Source organism: Daktulosphaira vitifoliae, unplaced genomic scaffold (assembly GCF_025091365.1).
Source record: "Daktulosphaira vitifoliae isolate Bord-2020 unplaced genomic scaffold, ASM2509136v1 Scaffold_2, whole genome shotgun sequence".
In the NCBI taxonomy this organism is placed as follows: domain Eukaryota; kingdom Metazoa; phylum Arthropoda; class Insecta; order Hemiptera; family Phylloxeridae; genus Daktulosphaira; species Daktulosphaira vitifoliae.
The window spans coordinates 20,553,183-20,578,202 of record NW_026099573.1 but is presented as its reverse complement, the minus strand read 5'-3'; the positions used below and the strand labels follow the sequence as shown (position 1 = coordinate 20,578,202).

Genomic DNA, 25,020 nt, shown 5'->3' with positions numbered 1-25,020 from the left:
AATTTATTTTTATTATAAGTTCTTAGATAAGCATTTTAATAGTAAACTGGATGAAATATTCATTTTAAAAATCAATAGTCACCGTAAATGTTTATATATCATTTTGTTTAATTTTTGAGAGTGCTTTTTCATATAAATAGATTGAATAAAGTTAGTTACTCTAAAACAACTAGAATTTACTATCTTTTTACTTATAATGTATTTTCTAATTGTATAAATTGATTTTAAGAATCTATGTAGTTAAATTCCTAAATATTTCGAATATTATATGGCTTATTTGTCTTAAATAATTACACAGAACGCTTTCAAATAAATAATTTGACATAACATATATTCAGTTATTTTTTATAAGTGACTTATTTTATAACTAATGTTATTCAGAAAAAGCGCTATAGTTGTCAGTATAGTGTGATGGATCAGTTAAGTTTTTAAGTACGGATATCCTCCATTGACTTTATAGTCATTGCAGGTCTTCTACTACAGCTGTACGCATTGTTATATGTAAATTTTAACAAAGAAAAAATACTCCAATTTTTGTTTACACTTCTTCTTTTAACACAAAAAATATACTTACTACATCCAAAGAAATATTTATTTATTCTTATGCATTTAGTTTACTTTCCTTGTATAGAATAAAATGTGTTCGCAAAAACACATGTTTTCGTTGTTTTGTGATTTTGCTTTTTAGTACCTAAGCGTTTTTATAATTAATCATCTATACATATTCATAATTTTGCATTATTTCCGTACACTGAATAGAAAATTAATAAATATTCTAAGAAGCACGTTTCTAGACGTTGCGATTACTGATTAATACATAAAATAATAATTATGAGATGAAATATAATATTGCAAATTCATCATGTGTTCCTTCAATTAGTGAATGTGTTGGGTTATACCGACTCTTTAATGACATATACTTCAGAAGCAAGACGAATAAAACAGCTGTGTCAATGGAATCGTACTGACTAAAACAATGTTTTAGGAGTGTTTAAAGATTCTAATGAGAGTAACATCCCATACCTCATTATTTTACATGGCAATACACATATGGTAATTAGTAAATTACAAAATAAATATATTTCATAACAGGCTTTTTCATTTAAATAATTTTTAAACAATCAAAAATGATAATGTACTCGCATTTAATATCCTTAAAGCGAAAATTAATACATAGTTTAAAATATGAAATTTTAATTTGTAAACGTTTATTACAATTTTCCAGGCTAAAGACTTGCCGGCTATGGACTTAAGCGGTACATCCGACCCGTATGTTAGGGTTACTTTACTACCAGACAAAAAACACCGGTTAGATACAAAAGTTAAACGCCGGACATTAAATCCACGATGGAATGAAACATTATATTTTCAGGGTAAGTGTGTATTATATCCAACCGAGTGATTTTATGACAATGGTTTTTGATGAATTGTTTATAAGCATTTGTAGAATAAAAAGTTAGAAAGTAATAAGCCTACTCAGTGAGTGGTCTAATACCCATATTACTATATCTATGTAATTTTATATTCTACATTCAATTATAAATTTTTAATAGTTTTCAAATATTTTACAATTTTAATGTGTGTAATACAGATTAAATAAAATGAAAGTATCAACTGGAAAACATTTAAACGTATATAATCTTCACATTCATTTATATGTAAAATACCAATAGTAAATATACTACTACAATATCAATTATAATTGTTTATTTAATATAACTCTAAGTGTAGTAAAACATCACACACTTTTAGTATGAAATATATTCTAACTCAATGATCGAGCTCTATTTGAACAAATCGTTATTCAGAATTATATAGGACCACCACAGCTCAATGAGTCAAAACGACGACCCGATAAATGACCGACAAACGTTTCGTTATAACAGTATATAATTTTCCAGAACGCTTTGTACATTGCAGAGAAGGCTCGGCAAAGGTGATTTTTCTAGGTACAAAACTGAACAGTTTTTTTGTTCTGAGCTGTTCACATTACTGTTGTAGAAAATATTTAATGCGTTTATAGTTATATTCGAATCATTAAACTATACATACATTTTTTTTGTTTTTCAGGTTTCACCATGCAAAAATTGCATAACAGAACACTTCACTTGCACGTTTTTGACTACGATAGGTTTTCGAGGGATGACTCCATCGGAGAAACATATATTGAACTGAACAATGTGAGTAATTATTTTTTTTCGTCTACTGATCGGTGCTATTCTACTGTCTTTAATAACTCAGAAGTTCAACATCCACTTAATAATAATTTACTTTTTATGAATTTATTTTAGAAGCACATATATATAAATTATACTTCTAATGAAATAATTTAAAGTGGCTAATGGACTAGGTAATTTAAAATTGTTATTTCTAAATAAAATCCTCACTGCTTTTATTGAATCCACGTTAACTTGAACAACAATTAGATATGATTCAGTCTACAATCTTAATTGATAAATTTTCAGCACAAAACTCAGGAGACTTTAAATAGAACAAAAAATCTTAAGAGAAAGCAATTTTTTTAAGTTAACGAAATATTTAGTTGCGGTGTCATTGTCGTTAGAAATTGAATATACTCATTCATTATACTTACCAAGAAAGTAGGGTAGTATTACTGCATTAGGAAGAGTTCAAAGTTAATCACGCTCTATTATTGCTAATTAGTACGGATATAACAACAGCGATCCTTCTACACAGACTTATAACTTTCTGCAACAATATTTTATGGAGGCAATTATACGCGTATAATCTTCAAACTCACAAGAAACAAAACATAGTTATTAATTTAAGAAAATCAAGTACTAATATAAACTTTTTCTTTTAATGCACTATATATGGTCTAAAGATGAACTCTCAATATTATTTACTAACTTAATTTTGTTAAAAAAAGTCCTCTACAGATCGTATTCAAGATTCAAAATAATTTGTATGCAGTACATACAGTTTTATCACAACATCCTTTTTTTAAGTATATTGAAACTACCTTTGAATACAAAAACCACAACAAGGTATGTTTAGTCGTAGTATAATATAATTATAATCCCAAATAGTATTTTAGTGTGTTTAATCAACAGCAAAAACACAATGTTCCTAACTAATTAGTAGTACATGCCAAGTGTTATTTAACTAAAGCGATCAATCTTTTCAAAGTTTTTACTGTTGAAATACTAGGATTGTATAAGTTTTAAATAAACCAAGATTATGGCCGAAATGGATGTAGAAATCTACCAGAGTTTTAATGATCTAAGTAGCAAAATTTCTCCTTAAATGCATGTCCATTAGCTTTTCTTTAAACACTATTAATATGAGTATAAAAAAGTTTTTAAGATTATTTTATAAACAAAAAAATGTTCAATTTTTTTCGGTGAATGTTTGAATATACATTAAGTTGTTTATGACTAATAAGGATGCTACAATATTGTTATTATTTTTTCTAATATACAGGGTGGCCCACCACTCACTGACAACTTAAATAACTTTTGATCCAGTTAATATTTTTAGCTGATTTTTTTTTTAAATATTAGTTAGACGTTAGGTCTATAGCAATATCTCAATATTTAATTTTTTTACATTTTATTAAAAATATTAATTATTTTTAAATTTTAAATAAAATGTAAAAAAAAAATCTAAGATAGCTATTTTGTAGAGTAGAATTTAAGAAAAATTTTAGTAAAAAAATATCTTATTAATATTCAGTAGTAAATATTCTGTAGCGTTTTGAAGTTTGTGAAAATTTGAATTTTCATGTACTATTTTACGGTATTAAACATTGAAATACGTATTGAGAAAAGGACAGAAGAAAACGCTATCTTTTCAATATACTTTTGAATGAGAGTGATAAGTAATAATTGCCTTATCTAATTTCTTATCATGGTATTTATGCCAAGTTTGTAATGTATACACACTATCATCATATGTATACACAGTAATCATGAAAAGATAGCGTTTTCTTCTGTCCTTTTCTCAATACGTATTTCAATGTTTAATACCGTAAAATAGTACATGAAAATTCAAATTTTCACAAACTTCAAAACGCTACAGAATATTTACTACTGAATATTAATAAGATATTTTTTTACTAAAATTTTTCTTAAATTCTACTCTACAAAATAGCTATCTTAGATTTTTTTTTTACATTTTATTTAAAATTTAAAAATAATTAATATTTTTAATAAAATGTAAAAAAATTAAATATTGAGATATTGCTATAGACCTAACGTATAACTATTATTTAAAAAAAGAATCAACTAAAAATATTAACTGGATCAAAAGTTATTTAAGTTGTCAGTGAGTAGTGGGCCACCCTGTATAAGTGAGTTCTAAATAATTTTATTGGAATCCAATTTTTTTTTTTTTTTTTTAATATTCTACAATCAGTGAAAAAACAAAAATAATAAATAACAATGCACAAAACCGTTCGGTGATGTGTTTCAAGATTAATAGAAAAAATGTTCTGATTTTTCTTTTATAGATATTTGGCCGATATAGTAAAAAATGCGAAATTTCCGTTAATATTTTAATATATTATTCATTTTGTTATAACTTTTTTGAAAATTTACAAATCTCAATGTAAATTTTATTAGTTATGTTAAAGACTATTATGTTGTTTTTAAAATGAATTTTATAAAAATGTAATTAAAACTCCGAGTACATAAACTATTTAAATAACAGTAACATACGTACACAGTTTTTTATTAAAAAATTTAAAGCTTATAAAATTTTCTTTAATATTAAATAATGAAAAACTGTCTGACAATTTTTCTTCTGTGAGTAATCGGTGGCCAAATCAAAAGTATTATGAAGTTTACATTACAGTTTTAGAATTTTTTTTTATAGTCATTCTTTATATACAATCGCATCGATTCGTTTTATGATCAATTATTATGAGCACTGGATTATTTATCATAATGATATTTTTTTCTTTTTTGGTCCATTAAGAGTCGTTTAGGTGTCTCCATTGTGGGTTTTTTTAATTAATACCACGGGATTACTGGTTAGTCTGTCACAAAAGAGAGGGTTAATGGTACCAATTACTGTAAAGCAAATAAACCTCGATAAATTTTTTAAAATCTCAATAACGCATTAGTAACTTATCATATCTTATAATATCACAGATAAAATTTTTAGAATTTTTTAAAATAATAATTTATGAAAAAAAGTGAAAAACATTGAAACTCTAATTCGATGATCAAACATTTTCTTTTTTTCATATAATTTAATTTTGGAATTTCTATTTCTATTTACTTACACATATAATTAAGATAATTGATACGGTACCTTGTTTCCCTTATTATCACGTCATATTATCAACCTATATGAACGTGTATCGGACTCTGAATCATAAGTCTTCGGTATCTTAGTGATAAGATTTGTCGCTGCTATGTTTTGGGTCGCGCAATCTAATCGCGTACAATGCTTTTTATTTTACACGATATCCATCACACTTTTTATGACCAGCCGTCAATTCTCGACGGCTGTGTTAACTGGCGCCCAACGTGGAGCTCGAACCCACGACCCCGAGATTAAGAGTCTCGTGCTCTCTAGATTTGTGAATAATTAAGAGAGCAAATACATTAATAATTTTAACATTAAATCTTAATCTAGATTTAAACTTTAGTAAGAAAGATGTGTATTCGGATGTCTATGTGATACGTCGGGAGCTGTTTTTGTTTACGTTTACGTCTTTATAATCACAATTGTTTTGAGAAAATAACTTCCAAAAAGCTATGCATTAAAAATATTCGTCTTAAGTTCACGAAAATAACACAAAATAATATAATATTAAGAGAAGCAAAGACAAATCATGATTTATTTCACCTTCACAGAACATTTAAAATTAGAAGTATATTTAAAACATTAATTTGAAACTAAAAAAATATAAAAAATAACTATTAAAAAGTTGTGTCAATTTAATGGATGAGTACCTAATCTTAGTAAATCACCTGACGGAAATTTTTTTTAACTACTAGAAGTTTTAATGATAAATCTAAAACAGTAAATGTATGATCATATGCAGGTTGATTTTACGGCCAAACCGGTGTTTTGGAAAGATTTAACCGCTCCGTTGAAGGATAAGTGCGGACATTTACTTACATCACTATCATACAATCCAATGACTAACAACCTAACACTTGGAATTATCGAAGCAAGAAACCTGAAAGCTATGGACATTAATGGAAAATCAGGTAAGCATTTAAAATACCATTTCCATTTTGATTATTACCCAAAAATAATAATGAACTCGGTGTTTATAATGTCAGTTGTAATTCAAAACAATATTTTCTCCTTTATTCACATTTTAGAATTATTATACATTTTCTTTTATCGTGCACTTTGTTAAATGAGCAACTTATTGCTTTTAATTAAAAGTGCAGATTATGAAATATTAGAGTTGAACTTTTCTTATAATGTTAATAATTGTTTTTAAATATACATATATTTATATAAATTTAGCTATTATATTATAATTATAATCTTTAAAATTTCATTTCTATTTGTTTATTATTTTAATCATTTTGATACTATATTACCTAGCAATTGAAAAAAATTTGCTTAATAAAACAATTATTTTAATTATTTCAAAACCTCGCATCTTTTTAATTAAATATAAAATTATCTCTACAAACTTAAGAAAATTTACTGTGCATTAAAAAATCTATATTATACACAAATAACAAATGAGTTAATATAAATTAAATATACAAATAATACAAATTAAAAACAAAAGTTTTTAAACTTATATTACTGCCAAACTAAAATACAACTAACATTTCATTTGCCATAAGAGCAATTTCTAGATCTTATAAAGATATTTTTCCTTTTTAAAATATTCAATAGTTCCATAGCTCTACTCAAAAGGTAATTAGATATAAAATTAAATCATACCAGAGAATTATATGAGTACTTGAAAGAAGTTTTAATTAAAGAACACATTAATTTAAATATAATAAAAAAACTCATATTTCTGATGAGTTACTTTAAAAAATTATCCACTTCATTAAGTTGGCCTTTTTTTTGAAAATAATCCAAAGTTATCATAAAGAAAAAATATATTAAGTCTGAAAATATTTTCTTTTTACTTTCAAAAATTATTTTATAGTTTTATTCTAGATTATATAAAATTAACATGAACGTGAATATTAAATAGGTATAATATTTCTTAAGATAAATAATTTTTCCCCGAAATCTTTTTTACATTATATATAATATTATATAATTAGAATTAATCAAGTCGATTAATGAACTATAATTACAATATAGTTGAAAAACAAATAGGTAATGTTTTATTGATCGATAATTTCTAGATGAATAGAATAAGTAAAAAGTAAATATTTGAACCGATTTATTTAGTTTGATTTTAATTTTAACCTAGTAGAGCTATTTTTATAGAAAACGTATTCGAATCATATATTAATCTATACTTTTTTCATTCCCGAAAACTCCATCTGGCTTGTGTTCAAATAAGTGATAACTGTATTACAAATAAAGTACATCCCTGCGTTCTACAAACTTTTTTAATTTGTATTACTGACCTTTACTACAAAACTTCTGTATAGGATTTAAATTGTTTTTGGTCAATGCTAAAAACATTTTTATGATTTCAAACTATAAATTCTGTGAAAGTAGATCATGATTTAACGATTTTATTTTTGATTTAAAAATATTTTAATAGGTAATTTCCTCTGCTTTCTAAATATCCCAAATAGGTTTTCATTTTTTTTTATCAATTATGATATTTATAAAGTTAAGATTTAACGATATTTTTTAACACGTATGTGATAATTAAATGTTAATTTATTTTATATTATTACAGAACTTATGTTATTACTTGAGGTATTACAATTTATTTTAATACTAATTTTTACAAACAAATAATTCTTTGTCAGTTAATTGCTGTTGAAGTTTTAACACAATAATTCAGTTTATAGTAGTTAAACTATCATGAAAAAATGAATCTAATCCATAAAACTCACAATAATTTAAAACCAAGTACAGCTAAAACCAGATACAGATGACACCATTGTGTAATAATTTTTAAATGAGATTAAAATCATTATTTTATTTTATTTTATACACAATAAGGGCGTTAATCTAAAATAAAAATTTATGACAAGTTTAACAATTAAAAAAGATTTAACACAAACAGCAGATAAAAATAATAAAACAGTAAAAATAAAAACACAAAAATATACTTATTATATCTAAATATTAACAGAAAAATTTAATATTTATGCACAAAACATTTACCTTGTAAGAGATACATTAAACCCACTGAACAATTGAAAATGAGCTATACGTGACCTTACATACTAAAAATTGACAATTTATAAAGAGCAATTGAAATGAAAATAAAGGAGTACTATTTGCAATGCGCATTAGATGTAAAAGGGAGCAATAAAGAAAGTAATTTGTAGTATGTCAAGCATGTGAACTTATCTTCTAGAGTAAAATAGGGGAATCTATTTCAATATATAATTCTAGAATAAAAATGATATTCTGCTTCATATTTTGGATTAGACAGGGAAAAGAGTTGCATGGTTAAATTGAGGATATGTCAGGAGGTATTTTGAGGTTAAATGCAGAAAAACGTAAAATTTACGCTGAACTCTTTTAAGTATTATGAACTCATTATCGTTAAATACTTTGATGCATATTAAATGAATATAATTTATTCAACTTTTATATATTTTTTTTATTTGACGGACAGATTTTATTAACATAAATCTGAACTCAAATTGATATGATATATTGTTGTTTAGCATTATATTTATTTATTGTGAGGATATTTGGGACATTTTAACGAATCTTTTAGCAATAATTGTCCAGTATACTAAACAATTATTGCTTAGTAATTCATACAAAATATTTTAATTTCTATATTTATGTGCAAGGGGTGCTCATGTGTATATTATTTAAAGGTAACATTGAATAGTTTTATTGAAATACACGCTGATACATGCATATATAGTTTTAGTTTTTGTTGAGGTGGTCATAATGTCCATGCACTCAGACCTGTTGGTCCATTGTGCGCACCTCATACCGAATTGTCTTGATTCGGTTTACCCACCTAAGTGTTATCACCGAAGTGTAATTGCATTATACTTCTCATTGTTTAAGGGTGGACCATCAAATCACCCCTATGGATGACCAAAGAGTCCTGTCTTTCCAGTGAAATTAAGTATCTCTCTGGGTCTTAGGTTTTTAATATCTTCTTNGTAATTGCATTATACTTCTCATTGTTTAAGGGTGGACCATCAAGTCACCCCTATGGATGACCAAAGAGTCCTGTCTTTCCAGTGAAATTAAGTATCTCTCTGGGTCTTAGGTTTTTAATATCTTCTTTTTCAGAAAAAGGTTTACTCGAGTAGTTTGATCTTAGGGTGGAAAAGGCTTCACATTCGCACATAATGTAAAATGAGTCTTCCTCTTTTACTCCACTCTTCCTGCACAATTATATTATTTATAAAGTTATATTACTTGAACTAACTTTGATGTGTATAAACGCAAACGAAATAGTAGAATAATTAATAGAAAAATCAGCTTGAAGCATATAAAACAATAACATATTTATTAAAAAATACAGTTAAAATAGTATAGAATTATGGTAGAAGGAACTTAAAACTTAAGACACAATGGCTCAAACAAACCATAAATGTAAATAGATATAAAATTATAAACAAAAACAAGAATAGTACTCACGGCTATGACGATATTGTATGGCACAAGGTAAGATTTAAGTCCAATGAGGTTGCCTTATCAAGTTGAATTAGTAATATGCCATGAACGGTACTTCGATGTACATCAAGACTCAAACAATAAGCGCTATACATTAAGAACGCACAAGGGTGCGAAAATCGCAAAAGCGATTTGTCAACTTTTGACTAAAACAACTGTACTCGTAAGCACCATAGAACTGTATAACAAAAAAGCCTAAAATGGCGGCAACGACGCAGATATAAAGACCAACAGGAACTTGATGTCATAAACAATCGCATGTGTAATGTGTTGTCCGGGCGTAGGGACGAGAGGCGGACAAGTTGCCTATATTTTATATTTTAGAACTGGATGTGGGAAGTTAATATAAAAAATATTACAAAATGACCTTTAGTAGATGTGCGTCGAACAGATAGTGTTATTCGAAAATAGATATGTATTATTGTATTATTTTGGTACTCACTAAGTTACAACATAGTGTACTGTATGATTTTATCAATCATGTTTATTTTGTTGATCCTTTTCTAGTTCGTACGTTCTATAAACAATAAAATGAGAGAAAAGTTTTGTTCATTTTCTAAACTATACAACGTGTTTCGCTTTCCTATCCCTATGTTGGGCTTATTCGATAAAATATTTCTTACCTGATTCGTGTAGTATACACCCACATTCACACTATCAGCAGTTTCAATATATTTCAGCAATCGACATAAGTATTCTGCCGTAAGACAAATGATACAAGCAGTATCGGTATGTTTTTGGCGAAAAGGAGAAGATGGAATTACCTAATATCTTACCAAATAGTTGCTGTTAAAGGAAATTTCGAAGAAATAATTTATCTCTGTTTTGTTTTGTATCTTAAGTGATGGTGCTTAAGGAGAGATTATTTGCTTGTGTGGGTTCTCATAAGCTTTGTAACTCATTGAATGTTTATATACAAAAGCGTATTATGTATATATTTTTAGCTTTACTTTTACTACGATATAATCCAATTTCATATAATGACACGAAAAAGGCTAAAAAAGATTATTATGACGCCCCAACTGGTGCAATCGTCTAAGTAGTTTTTATCTAATATAAAAAATTTCTTGGTCCATTATATTATGTAAGGTGAACTTTTAGATCAGTCATCCATTTTCCAAATTTTAAATATTTATAAATACTCCATTATTTCCGCTTTCTTTTTTATAGTTTAACTCCATTGTCTATATTTTTTTATGATGACACACATTTAAACGTTGTGTTAAAAAAAATAACTTCATGAAACTCATCGAAAAAACCTAAGTTTACTTACAGTGCGGTTAAATTAACGTGTTGATGAATGTTGTTGAATTAGTTAGTGCCTAAAGTAAACATGCAATTATATAATGTATAAGGTATCAGTTTTATATGCTAAAAAAATTCTAGGTAAATAACAAGCAACTTTTCAAGACTCAATAATGTTTTACAGAAGTCTAAACTTATATTCTATTTTAATACAATAAGTATAATTTAAAACAATGAATTTAAAGAATAATAATAATATTTTATAAATGATTTAATAGCGATCTATATAGAAGAAATAGTTGGTTATGATAATTAATTTTGTTTTAATATATTATATATTAATATATTAGCTATACGGGATTGTAATTTCATAATATTATTAGCACTCGTAATTTGGTTATTTATATGTAAATATTATTTAAATTCGTTTTATTATTTATTTGAATTATTCGATATTAAAAAAATATAAATATTTGTCTAAAAATCAAGTCAGTTTTTTTTTATATAACTATTTGTGTATATTAATATTAAATTAATGTATTTATTAATCATAAAATTATGTTTGCACGTATGATATTAAATTATTGAATAGGAGCCGTTAAAAATTTAAATTGCTATAAAAGTAGGCGTAAAGTCATGTGTTTGGATTTCTGAGGTAAATTAAATTCGCCAACATTGCATTCCAATCCTATTTTACCTGTCAACATGATTGTGATGGTTAATGTCAATTACAATCAAATTTCTTGGAAACTAACAAATATTCAACTCAAAGTTCAAGTCTTAGTATTTTAAAGATAATCAATTCGAAAATACAATTCCCTAATGGTCTCAGTAAAATTAAATTTATTCTTCATAACTTTTTTGAAACTTGAAAATAATTAATAACTTATTTACACTTAAAAAAATTAAAACTTAATTTGAAGTAATACAAAATTAATTTACGTTGAATGATTTAACGCTTAAAACAATAAACTGCTTTGTTTATTAAAAAAAATGTTTGAATACTTTGTTGTTAAATAAAAAAACGGAGACTTAAGAACGTATTATAATTTAATTATATATGTGTATTGTTAGGATATATGTATAAAAAAAAATATTAGACAACAATAATTTTACTATGGTTTTTGTTTGTTAAATATTTCAATTTACTAGTGTTTTTAACAGCGCTTTAAGCTACTGAAGCGCAAGCTTTCCCTTTTAACACTTTCTAGATAACTTCATACTTTATGAATGTGTGCCTATATTTTTTGTTAAACAGAGATAGTTATGTTTAAACTATCTAGTTTTTTAGTACTATTTTCGTTACACTAGACAATAATAATATATTAGGTGGTCGTATAAAACAGATTTATGACTACTATGACTTACAACTTACAAATTTCAGCTTACCAAAAATGTTCAACGTTTTTCCATTTAACACTTTTATATGCTGACTTGCAAGCAGTATAATAGTAATAGTATATAAAACAAACTTTGATAATTTACTATTAATAATTCTAACGCTTTTTGCCAACGTGACAAAAATACAACTTGCATAAGAAAACATTATAAGCTCCTTTTTTGGTATGATACCAAACATTCAATTTGTCCACTCAATCCTTTTTAAAAGTTACACATTATCATTTTTTCATTTGGTGATTTTTTTAATACTTTAGAATCATTTTAATTTTAATTCGTGAATTTTTTTTCAGACTTTAAAATTAATTTTTTTTAATTAATAAATTTGATTGTTATTTGGTTTATCATAGTTTTGCAGCAAATATTTATAATAGCAGTTATTTCCTTTGTGATTTGTAATGAACTTAATGAAAGTTTTATTACAAAAACCAAACAAACTATAAACCAATTTAATTTATTTATATGATATTTTTATCTTGCATTCAATATGATAATGATTTGCAACACATTTATTTTAACGTATGTATCTTTATCATAAATTCAATTAAAAATTAATGAATGTAATCTTTTTTTATGTACGATATAGGTTCTTTTGTTCTACTGTCATAACATGGATATGTTTTTAGGTTAGGCAAAAATAAAAAGTTAAATGAATAGCTAGTGCAAAGTAAAAAATAATAATTTAATAATTTTTAATACAACCTTATAATGTATTTATATAAATATGCTAATATTCTGTTAATAATATTAATAATCACAGTGATTTATTAAGATAAGTTATCTTTCTTTACAACCTATAATCAGTAATATTTAAATATCCGATTAAATCAATATCTAAATAAATTTACTTATATTTAGATATTTAAAAAAAAGGAATAACGTTAATGTCTGTTATTGCGATCGTCAAATAATTTCTCTAAACTGGGCAAATTAAAAGTGAAAATGTGTTAAAAACGCACCTATTTTTATATTTATATTTAGATGAAATTTCAATGAACACTTGTAAACTCTCAATGATGTTCAATTCGTAGTTGAGTTTATTATAATTGATTTTTAGTCTTTGCAAAAACTTTTTATTTACAAATTCTGAAATCATATTTGTTATTTAATAATTAACAGTTTGATAGAAATTTATTCCATGATCTGAAAATAGTAAACACTTTTGCCATTAGAGTTTTCACTTTATGAAAATTTCAAATGCGTCAGTCTTATTACAAAATGTTACTTGAAATTTTTATCTGTACCAAGTGGAAAAATGTATAAAACAATCAATAAATAAAAGTAATTTCTTATACATAAATTAAGCTTCTTATGCGGGTAAATTAAAAAAATATAATTGAAATCAATGTTTTTGTTATATGGTTGGCAAATTATCGTACAGAACGAGTATTATTCAAGTCGACAATATACGCCCTAAAAAGTTAATGATCGAAACAACATCAGTTTACAAAAATATCACTTATTTATGTTTCTATTTTCACACTTAATTCGTTACAGTTGATATGGCCTCACGTTATATCAACACCACATTCGGCTACTAAAACAGTAATGGGCTGAATATTGTCTGTATAAAAGTCCTGAATAATTTCGATACAAAGTTATGGTTCGGGTTCAAATTATCATTGAGAATGGATAGCAAAAATCATTAAAATTTCGTCTACAAAAATTAAATAAATATTTATCTAAATGCTGGTATTGCGTATAGGTACTGTTCCAACCTTAGTTTACTTTGGAATTAGTGACAATGTTTGACATTTTGTATTATGTACAGCTTTCTGATATGTAAGCCTAACTTATATGGAAGCCCATCGTCAAATTTTATTTTGCGAACTTGATCGTGTTACTAATCGTTACTGAGGTATTTGATATATTCTTCAGGCACTATGTACTTAAGCTTACCTTCACTACAAATGGACTCCAAATTGGTTACGTTTAAGTTGTCCGTAATAAAAAATATTTGATAACTCAGAAAAGTATTCAATGTACTTTTTTTGATAAAAATTGGTTCTAAATAAAATATTTCAACGCAAATAAAATATAGTTTTATGTTCAACTCATCTCTTACAAAAAAAAAAAAAAATTCAATCTTAAGAATTTTTTTATTAAAATTAATTATTTCACATATATAATTCATTTATAAATAAAACTTTTGTTTCATAGGCCATAATTGCCATCGGGTAAAATTATTTCACATATTTATCTAAAACCAAAGTTATCCTTATAATTGTTCACTGTCTCATAAAAACTATCCATTTAAATTTGAATAACTTTACAAAAATTCAGAATATTGTTTTACCAAGCTTAAATTTATAATTATTTTTTAATTTTTAAGTAATTTTATTTAGTCATTGTCTTATATAATAATTTCTGCCATTTTTATAATAGACTTAGTAAAAGTATAAGTTTATTTCCTATGATTATAATGAAATTATTATTATTACTTTCACGATAAAAAATCAAAATTATAAAGCATTAAATATGGAATTGATATTGGGAAGTCATTTAAAAAATAATTATTTTAGGAAATAATATTTAAAAACTCATTTGAAATAAGTGGTTCATACAATATGTTTATATGTTTCAATTTTTCTAATTAATTCGATAAAATTATTGATTTTTAAATTTTCATGTTTTTTTCTTTATATGTAATGTTGCTATTTCAATCATTGACGACTTGAGATGACTTTTCGTATAATATTATATAATAACCATATATTTTATCATTTCTTTTCAATTTATAGATCCGTATGTGAAAGTTTGGTTGCACATCGGTGATAAAAAAGTAGAAAAACGTAAGAGCGTCGTATACAAGTGTAATTTGAATCCAGTATTCGATGAAAAATTTGAATACACGTTGCCTGTGGAGCAACTCAGAGAAGCTGCACTAGAAGTAATGGTAATGGATTTTGATAACATAGGCCGAAACGAGCTCATTGGTAAAATCACAATATCATGTAAGTTGTTTATCTTATAATAAACTGATTTTTTGTTTGTTTTTTCAATTATTTATTGTTTGAAATAACGAAACTATTTTTTTCGCTTTTACGACCCATTGGGGGATATTGCAGCCTTTTCCTAGGAGGAAGTTTCTTAATCATGGATACTCCGAGAGGGGTAGTGAGTCCGTCGCCAGAGAGACAGATAGGGACTTTAATAAATGAATTGATCTCTCGTTCAGAAAACGGAGCCGCCTGTGAATTAGTCTCGAAACGTAGACAGTGCGCATTGGGCACCGCTTCGTACTGCCGACTCGACCAGATCAGCCCTTTATAAGGAAAAATACTCATAAATAACTCTTAATAATATAATTTGTTATACCAGTTTACAGTTATTTATTAAGAGTTGTACAATAATTAGGGATATTTAAATGTTACATTTGAAAATTCTTCGATTTTTAGTAAATTAAAACTTTTTATTTTTCTTTGGCATCACTCGATCATCTGGCCTATAAATATATTTCAATTTAAGTTTTGAAATATAATATTAAATGTCTTCTAAAATGTTAAATTTTAGCGCTAATTTTCTTAAAAAAATGTCAATTTTATATTTTTTGATCAAATATTTACTGACTCTATTTCCAACTCCAATGATGTACTAATAAATTAAAATATATATTATGATTTTACTCACCAATTCCGATAGAAGATAACTAGTTTTGGACACAAAGTTATCTTAGCAATTTTGATTTTTTTTTTTTTAATAGGTAAATAATAAGTTTTATTTCTAGAAAAAATATAAGTTATATATTATTACAAATCTTTGAAATTTGAATATTAATTTTAATTTTTGGATACATAATTAATTTTGAAGTCCAGATTAAATTTACTTTTAATTATACAAAATATTATTTTTTACTTCTAAGGAGAAATTTAATATATGAATATTACTGAGCGTCGTAGTAGATTAGTTGCTATTTGAACATAATCCATCAATGTCCCACAATGCTTGTCAGAATTCAATGCTGCTTATATTTAATGATGCTAAGAGAAAGGAACTTTCGCGTTTTCTTTATCCAAACCATTATTTTGTTATTTTCTTTAGATATACAACTTTTAAAATAACAAGATCTTATCAAAATAACTATTTACCTTAAATAATGAATCGTCGGAACGACTTTTGATATCATAATTTTATACCTAAATATTAAGGATAAACTAACAAATCTGATAATTTAAAAAATTGTTTAATTTAACGTTTAAAATATCTGATTGTTGTGATGTCATATGGATTTATTTGTTGTATTAAAAGTCAAATAATCTTATGGATTTTTTTGTCAGCTAATAAAAATGCAACTGGACAGTTAGAAGCACAACACTGGAAGGATATGTTAAGCAAACCCAAACAAAACGTCGAGTATTGGCATCGGTTAAAACCTGAATGATCCGAAGGGGGTGGGTGTATTAATTTTAATATTGTTCATTGAAACAATTATTAATTATACCCAATACAATATAAATAATTTATAAGCATATTATATTTATATGTATTTTATTAAATTAACGTAAAAATTATCTATAAATATAATGATAACCAGAAATGAAACAATTCAATTATATAAATATATATTATTTACTATAGTAAAATATTTAAAATAATATTTTATAAAATGTTATCGTGAATTGAGTGATTACGTTAAACTAAGTTATTTTAAAAATAAGTTAGATATTAAAATATGAGGAAATACTTGTTTTCGATATTAAATTTATTTACATAATATAAAACATTATATATTTGGTTAAAATATTAAATGATGTATTAAAATTTGTTTAGTCTAACATGTTAATTATAATATATTTTAAGTCGAATGAAAAAATACAGTGTATATCTTAGCGTTGTTACATTTTTGCTATTAATTTATAGTTTAATTTTAATTCTTTGACATAAGTTAAGCATGTATGTTGAAGCACCAAGAACATTTAGTATTTAAACTTGTAATGGGTAAGTGATTTCAAGAATTTATATGTTCATTTTAATTTTACATTTTGTTAAGTATATTTAATTAATAAATAGCGTTTTGTTTTTGTTAGCTAATTATTAATCGCTATCCATGCATACACTTACACGACATTATATAGTAATTTATTTACTTTGTTAAACCATTAGTCCTATAAAGAATACACGTGTTGATATTTATTTAATATTTCTGCAATGCTTTTCAAAAGACGTATAGGGATATAAAATGATTACAATAAAAAGTGAAAATAAACTTTTATTATTATTTTTTTTTACACACATGCTTAAGGCACATTAATAGTACATACAACGTATCTATTAAATAAATATTGAAGATATTTTATTTTTTAATTTTTTACACACGATGATTGTTAGCTGTTTTTTAAACGAGAAACATATACCAAACTCCTTTTCTTCTTATGTTACATAAATCAGTTATCATTCATCGTCCTTGCAAAATTCTTTTCCATGTAATTTATCCAGGTCATGTTATTAAGTTTACATTGACGACAACACTGTTAAATTATTCCTAAAAAGCCAAAGTATATATAGAATTATCAAAAATTACATAGTTAACATGGCAGACAATTTAACCATCACCATTAAAAATCGTGCAATAGTTTATTTTTTTTTTTTAGCAAACAACGGCACTGTAACTCATTTTTGAAATTAATTTTGAACTTGTGATGCGAATGTGAAATTCTATCAATTTTATAATTATATGTTTTTTTCGTGTTTAATTATTACTGAATAAAAAAGATTTGGTAAAATAATAATTTAAATTAATTTGTTAAACATCAAAAAAAATTACAGTGGACAAACAAAACCTTATATAAGTTAGTTTAAATTTGCAAACTAGAATAAACAGAGAACTTACAAATCTATGTTTTGAACTCTGGAATTTGTGCATTGGTTAGGAATTTTTACATGACACTCTTTGTGGCACTTGATCAAACAGTCTCGACATTCGTATCCTTGTTTACCGATTCTTCGGGGGAAGTATTTGGCACACACCAAACACGCTAACCGACTGTGTTCATAATTAACAAAACTTAATTTTTAACTAAAGGTAATTATTTATAATATACATAATTGTATGATACATTAATGAATAAAATACGGGGCCAAACGTTCATGTTTAAATTTTACAATACGTATTATTTTAATAATTATAAAATTAATTTTTTCTATCAACTAAAAACGTGTGTACTGATTAGTTAGGTGAAAAATTCGATACAAATTTAGATTTTAGTCATCACTTTTTTTCGCGGAATATAATAAAGAGTGTTTACTTTTCTCTGTCACTCAATCAAATAAATTGGTTCTCTACTATCGAGTTCCCGTCAGATGTCTGTTTGAAATAATTATTAAAAGCTTAGTCACGTTTTTTATCCGTGGAATTTCTCGTTCAAATTTAAGTTACTTTAAAATCCTTTTTACATATACCCGTCCAATATCAGCTGAGTAACTGACAAAGTGTAAAACATAAGAGATTGGTATTACTATCAAAAAATAATGATGATTTTAATATTTTTCAAGTATTACACTACAGTCAAGTCTCGATAGGCCAGTGGTATGCATGCGATTCCTGATTATTGATTGTTTTTATTGTTACGGTAATTTTGTAAAAGGCTTTATTTTTATTTGTAAAAAAATAAACTATAATATTTCGTATTAAATTTGTAATGTACTCGTTATTGTAATCTATAATCGTTAATACTATTGTATAATTCATAGTATTACACTGTTAGATCATAAAGTTTTATGAAAACGATTTAATGTAAAACGTCCAAGGCTAAGTTTTTTCAAATAATTATAATCGTATAAGAATTTTTGGAATTATGCTACGGAAAATATTTATTATTGAGCCTTGCGCGTGTTTTCAATATTATATATATATATATATAAATACATATATATATAATATACCAATATTAATACACCCTACACTGTTTTAATTGTATTTATTTTAGTTTATTAAATCTGTTGAAACAACACTGCTCTTGTCTATGTAGTTTAGTACCCACACACTTTATATTATTTTTAGATGGAAATAGTTACTACGGCTTAAATTTAGTTTTACACGTAGTATTTTCGATTTGTTGTAGAAAAGTGTAAAAGTATATTTACTAGCATTTTTTTTTTTTTTTTTTAGATTGTCNGTGTAAAAGTATATTTACTAGCATTTTTTTTTTTTTTTGTTAGATTGTCAAAATACATTTAGGTAATTTACAGTAACTTATTAAGTTATTTTTACCTGGACAAATGTTTGGCGACAAAAGTATGTTCGTTGAATATATGTAACTTAACGCCAGCTCTCTTCCACTTCCTCTTGGAAGCCAACGTAAATGGTACTAAATAATGTCTATAAAAATTCACATATGATTATTTCATAAAAATATTTGGATTATATCCTCTCTTGCGTAAATATATATATTGAAACATCATAATATACAACAAGAAACTTAGTTCTAAACTTTAACTAAACTTGAACTATCTTAATAAATATCGACTATTGTTAGTCTGACATATACTCTGAGTTAAGACTAAACATTATTACTTCCGTCAGCAGCGGATTTATTGGTAAAATTCTAGTCGGCAAACTGATATGAGAGACTCCGATTTCGTGAACTGAAACTTTTAAATCTTAACATTTGTTCACTTTGGTGTATAAAATATAAAGACTTAATATGCAAATGAATCTTAATTATCACTAGATAATTAGACTAAAGACTTTGTGATACTACCGATATGAGTAAAGTATCGATACTTTTTTTGACTTTGAGTAATTTTTGGTATCGATATTGATATTCCATATTTTACTAGTATTAAAAAATAAGAGTTGGTAACGTACCGAAACATCATTTATACGTATAAAAGTAAAAAGAAATTATAGATACGGAAATAATGTAACGGTATAATCATTAAATATGATATCTGATATTATCTCATACTCAATCAGATTGTTGTCAAAAATAATTTTTATTAATAGCTTAAATTTAAGAAGTTATTGAATTACATTTACTACTAATTTGCATAAACATAATTTACTAAATAATTATTCTGCAATTTTTATTTTTAGATATTTAAAATTTTATTTTTTTGAGATGACTTACCGATTGACAATTACATTATGTCGTGCTATATATTTTACATTTTTTTTAAATTAAAACAAAAATTCTTTTTGTTTTTTTTTATCACTGAATTATTATTGTTTTAATTTATAATGAATCGTATGAATCTGCGGAAAATAGTTAGCTCAATGGTACATTTTCTTTTTCTAGCCAATATATGCCATACAAGAGGAAAATAGAGTTCAATTCGATAAGGTTAAATGAAAAAATAAATAATATTAATAGATAGAGTAAATATCGACACTTTCTTTCGGTATTCTTACTAAAGCAGATATAAGACCAAGTAAAAATATCGTTATCATTCTTCTGATATCATCTCTAATAATCCTCAATTGAAAACTTTTTGATGTACCGACAAATTTCTTAGAACTTTTTAAGAATAAAATAGGAATGTTTATATATCTACGATTTCAAAATCATTAGGTTTAAAAGAAAAAACAGTATTATCACTTTTACGACTTTAACTGTCCTGTTATTAATGGTTGGTTCACACGAAACGATAAAGGTAAAACTATAAATATCTCCCGTACGTCTCCAAATTTGTGTGTTAAGAATCGTCGACATTTGATATTATCAACTGTTTGTTTGTCCCGTGAAAAAACGAATAACGGTAAATAACAGTTCTGTCGAATAGGATATGTGTCTGGCAATGGCTTTGATTAGCCGTTAGAAATCATTTGTATCTGTTTGGGAAAAAAATAAGAAAAACGATTCACTAAAGCTTTTATTAAAACGACATTATTATAAAGGTATTTTTTCTAGAACTAAGTTAAATTTTCCTGATATTTTCTCTTAAAACAAAGTGTTGAAAACGCCTTAGGACTCGAAAATAGTTCTCTACAAGGCGACGCGATAAAGACATTTGCTACTTACGCCCCAGGGAATACGAGAAATTCATTTTTTTTCTCTTAAAAATAAAAAGCTGACCAACTAAAAAACACCTGATATTTTACAAAGTAAGTATATACTTGGGCAATATTTTTTTTTAAAGAATTTCATGTATATTTTTAGCAAAATTAAAAGATTTTCGTACGTTCATTACTATTATTTATTTTAAAATTTAATTTGTATTTTATGTTGTGTGTGATTTTGAATTACTGCCATTGTTTATGGGATTGCCAGAAATGTGTTTTTTTCACTCCCTATAGAATGGTTTTACAGCAGAGGTCAACAACGAGAAGTAATGGCCATAGAGTTTAAAATAATTCTTTTCAGCCAATGGGCGTTTTTTGCACTGTACCTGACCCAATTATTTATTAAGTATCCTAACCTCTCTTAAATCTACCCTAACTATCTAACCTTCCTCTTTTATTCCAACGAGAAAATAGATGACGACATATGCATTGTGCTAATTACTTTTTAACGTTGTTTTCGATTGTTTCAAGTACCAACGTGGACGCTTCATTCAAGTAAGTACCTGTCGACGTACCGCTTGCTCCAGACATCTCACTTAAACTAGATCTGGTTGAACCAGCACGGGGAGGGGCTAACATATCTAAAAATAAACATAAACCATTTTAAATAAAATAAAATAATTTCTGAACTTAACGTTTTAGAATTGTTCATTTAAGTATACAGTGGCGTTCTTAAAGTTTCATGTAAGGAAGGGATATATAAACGTAAGAAATTTTTTACTATCCCTTAAAATATACATCTTTATCATAAATTTATTTTCATCGTGGAAGAGTTATCCCACGTAACCTCAAGTGAGAACGCCCGTGCAACTAATAATTTTATAACTTTCCCCCCCAAATACCTATTTGATTGATAGTAACTTTAATTTCAAGTATAGTTATAAAAATTTATTTCATTATAATAGTGAATATTTTTACTGATTTTAAAAATCGTAATTTTTTGGGAGATATCCACCATTTACGTGTAACGAGGGAAAATTTTCCAATTTTTGAGGGCAATGTCTTTAACTGGATACGATTTGTAATCGTTTGGTGTATCGTTGAGAAAAGTCGGTCTACTGAGAGCTATGGAAAAGTAGTGACAAACAAAANAGTGAATATTTTTACTGATTTTAAAAATCGTAATTTTTTGGGAGATATCCACCATTTACGTGTAACGAGGGAAAATTTTCCAATTTTTGAGGGCAATGTCTTTAGCTGGATACGATTTGTAATCGTTTGGTGTATCGTTGAGAAAAGTCGGTCTACTGAGAGCTATGGAAAAGTAGTGACAAACAAAAAAATAAACACAATATGGTAAAATTAATTCCTTCCCGCTTCGCATCAAAGCTAAAAAAGATGAAGAAATTTCAAACAAATTTTCATTTTATTATCATTTTTATATCCTTTTTCAGGGTTAATTTATTAATAGATGTTCTATAAGTTGGAATGTATAGGGCGATTGATTTACTATTGACCACTGGATTTTTTCTAAAATAATAATCTTGAGAATTTATTTTTGACTTTTTTTGAGTAATTATTATTCCACAATATGAAGTAGTTAAACATTTTTATATCCAGATTTTTTTTTCTTTAGGGCACCATTTTAAGTTTATAAATGGCAGCATAAATAATTAACTATTATGTATAACAGAAAATAATCTAACTAAAAAAAATAACTGGTTTTTACCTTGTTGGAAGAATTAGGGCAACAGAGTAATGTATAATTAAACAAATTACATAATACGCATCTCACCTTGCCACCAGTATAAATTTGAAAATCCTAATAACTTCTAAAATATTGGTTCAATATTTGTTATCAACCAGTAATTTACATAGTTGGATTGTTATATATTATATTAACTAGTTAAATATGTATGTTGCCATTTAAAAAAATATATAATTGGTATATATAAATATATGAGGGACAAATTATGGACATAAAATTAAATTAATTACTTATAAATTGAAAAAAAATAATTCTAAACAATATCAAAATTATTATATTAAGAGTTAAATGAATTAATGAATTAAAAATTCATCCATTTCGTCATACAATTTTTATTTTTTCTTCTTCATATATTTCTTTTGTATTTCTAACACTAGTTCAATTTACTCTTATAATTAATTGTGAAACCATTTGTGACCCATCCAGACACATATCATTAAATACAACAAATTATTATTTTTTGATATTATTCCACTGACCTGTAGGGGAATTTCTAGAGCCATCGGCTGATATCGACCTTGCCTGGCCAGGGGACAAGCCATATCTGAATGCATCTTGATCACTGGCATCAATAGATTTTGATCTGAACTTTGATCTATTAAACCTTGTACGCATAGCTCCCAAAAAGTCCCTTTTCTTTTTTCTACTTCGGCCACGATCTGTGTGTCACGCAGAGGATTATAATTAGTGATTGTATTAATATAATATGCAATCAAATAAATGTACTAGAAACATAGAATGTAAATTTTTATAAGATATATTAGTAATTTCTAAATGTTATATTGTAATAAATTTGAGATATTTATATAAATGCAATGTAAAAATATCTTAATTATTACTTTACTATTATTCTAGTTTTCACAAATTACCAAAATTATATATCCCAAAGTGAAAATACAGAGTTTAAATAGAGTGCATTCCACTTTATTTACATCCTGTATTTTTAGAGCGTAAAATAGTGGTATACAAGGAACACTAACAATTTTATTACAAGTACTAATTGAGTTACAAGCATTTTAATACATAAAGTGGGTATGGGAGACGGGCAGAGTATACGTACTCTATGCATTAAAATGCGTATAGCTCAATTATTACATTTCCTAAAAATACTATCAACCCATAAAAATTTGTTGTAAGAAAAATGCTAAACATTTTTTTAAAATTACTATTTTTTAATGTTAAATACGATGAGTAATTTCTCGGGAACAGATTGGAGAATTAAAAGATCATTCTTGGTCTTGTAGAATTCAACGATTGTAGTATGAAGTGTCTATTGTGAATGACAATTAATTATCAATAGTATTATCTGTTACATTGATAAAAAATCTTAGAATATAATTATTAACCTTAATATTTATCTGAGAAGCTATTAGTTTTACTGTGCCCTATATTTTTTTTTGTGACCTATACCAAAATCAACAAGTCATAGTGGAACTGTTTTATTTAACGATTCATTAATAAATCACATAACATATCTAGTTTAAGCTATTAGAGCTATAATTTTATTAAAATTTCTTTTAATCAAAGTAATAAAGGAAAATTACAGTTGTTATAATACAATATAGATATTTTTAGTTTTCACATTATATTGAAATAACATAAAAAACTGAATAGATTATTAGATATCTTTTATAGATAATATTATTTCATACATTTGTATTGCCAATGACCTATTATTTTGGAAAATTCTATAACTAATCAAGGTACTTTTTACCTTTTAGCATCATTCCTTATAACTTAGAGGTGTATCAACTTAATTGTTTTAAATGGAAATATACATATTTAACTATTTATAATAACGTTTAACAAATGTTATTCACATTTTTATAAGTTGATGGGAGGTAAAATGCGGCGAATAAATATCTAATGGTAGACAAACCTGCGCCTCTCCTGAGTTTATATTTTAAAGTCATGATAAATTCAAAAGTGCAAA

General features: G+C 25.8%; 2 protein-coding genes across 3 annotated transcripts in view; one reads left to right on the top strand and one right to left on the bottom strand.

The window, feature by feature from the left end:
* LOC126899667 (synaptotagmin-7) overlaps positions 1 to 17,449 on the top strand; it is a 91,488-nt gene extending 74,039 nt beyond the window's left edge. For both annotated transcript variants that reach the window (XM_050674751.1, XM_050674750.1), the window contains exons 4-8: positions 1,226 to 1,373; positions 2,071 to 2,180; positions 6,017 to 6,185; positions 15,120 to 15,332; positions 16,656 to 17,449. In XM_050674751.1, coding sequence (XP_050530708.1) covers positions 1,226 to 1,373; positions 2,071 to 2,180; positions 6,017 to 6,185; positions 15,120 to 15,332; positions 16,656 to 16,759 — 744 coding nt within the window. In that variant the 3' untranslated portion in view covers positions 16,760 to 17,449. The remainder of the gene's footprint in view (positions 1 to 1,225; positions 1,374 to 2,070; positions 2,181 to 6,016; positions 6,186 to 15,119; positions 15,333 to 16,655) is intronic.
* A 123-nt stretch (positions 17,450 to 17,572) lies between these two features.
* LOC126899654 (uncharacterized) overlaps positions 17,573 to 25,020 on the bottom strand; it is a 31,043-nt gene continuing 23,595 nt past the window's right edge. The window contains exons 11-15 of the mRNA XM_050674713.1: positions 23,567 to 23,746; positions 21,822 to 21,960; positions 19,589 to 19,696; positions 18,209 to 18,361; positions 17,573 to 17,860 (exon numbers count right to left, since the gene is read on the bottom strand). Of these exons, the coding sequence (XP_050530670.1) occupies positions 17,830 to 17,860; positions 18,209 to 18,361; positions 19,589 to 19,696; positions 21,822 to 21,960; positions 23,567 to 23,746 (611 nt within the window). The 3' untranslated portion in view covers positions 17,573 to 17,829. The remainder of the gene's footprint in view (positions 17,861 to 18,208; positions 18,362 to 19,588; positions 19,697 to 21,821; positions 21,961 to 23,566; positions 23,747 to 25,020) is intronic.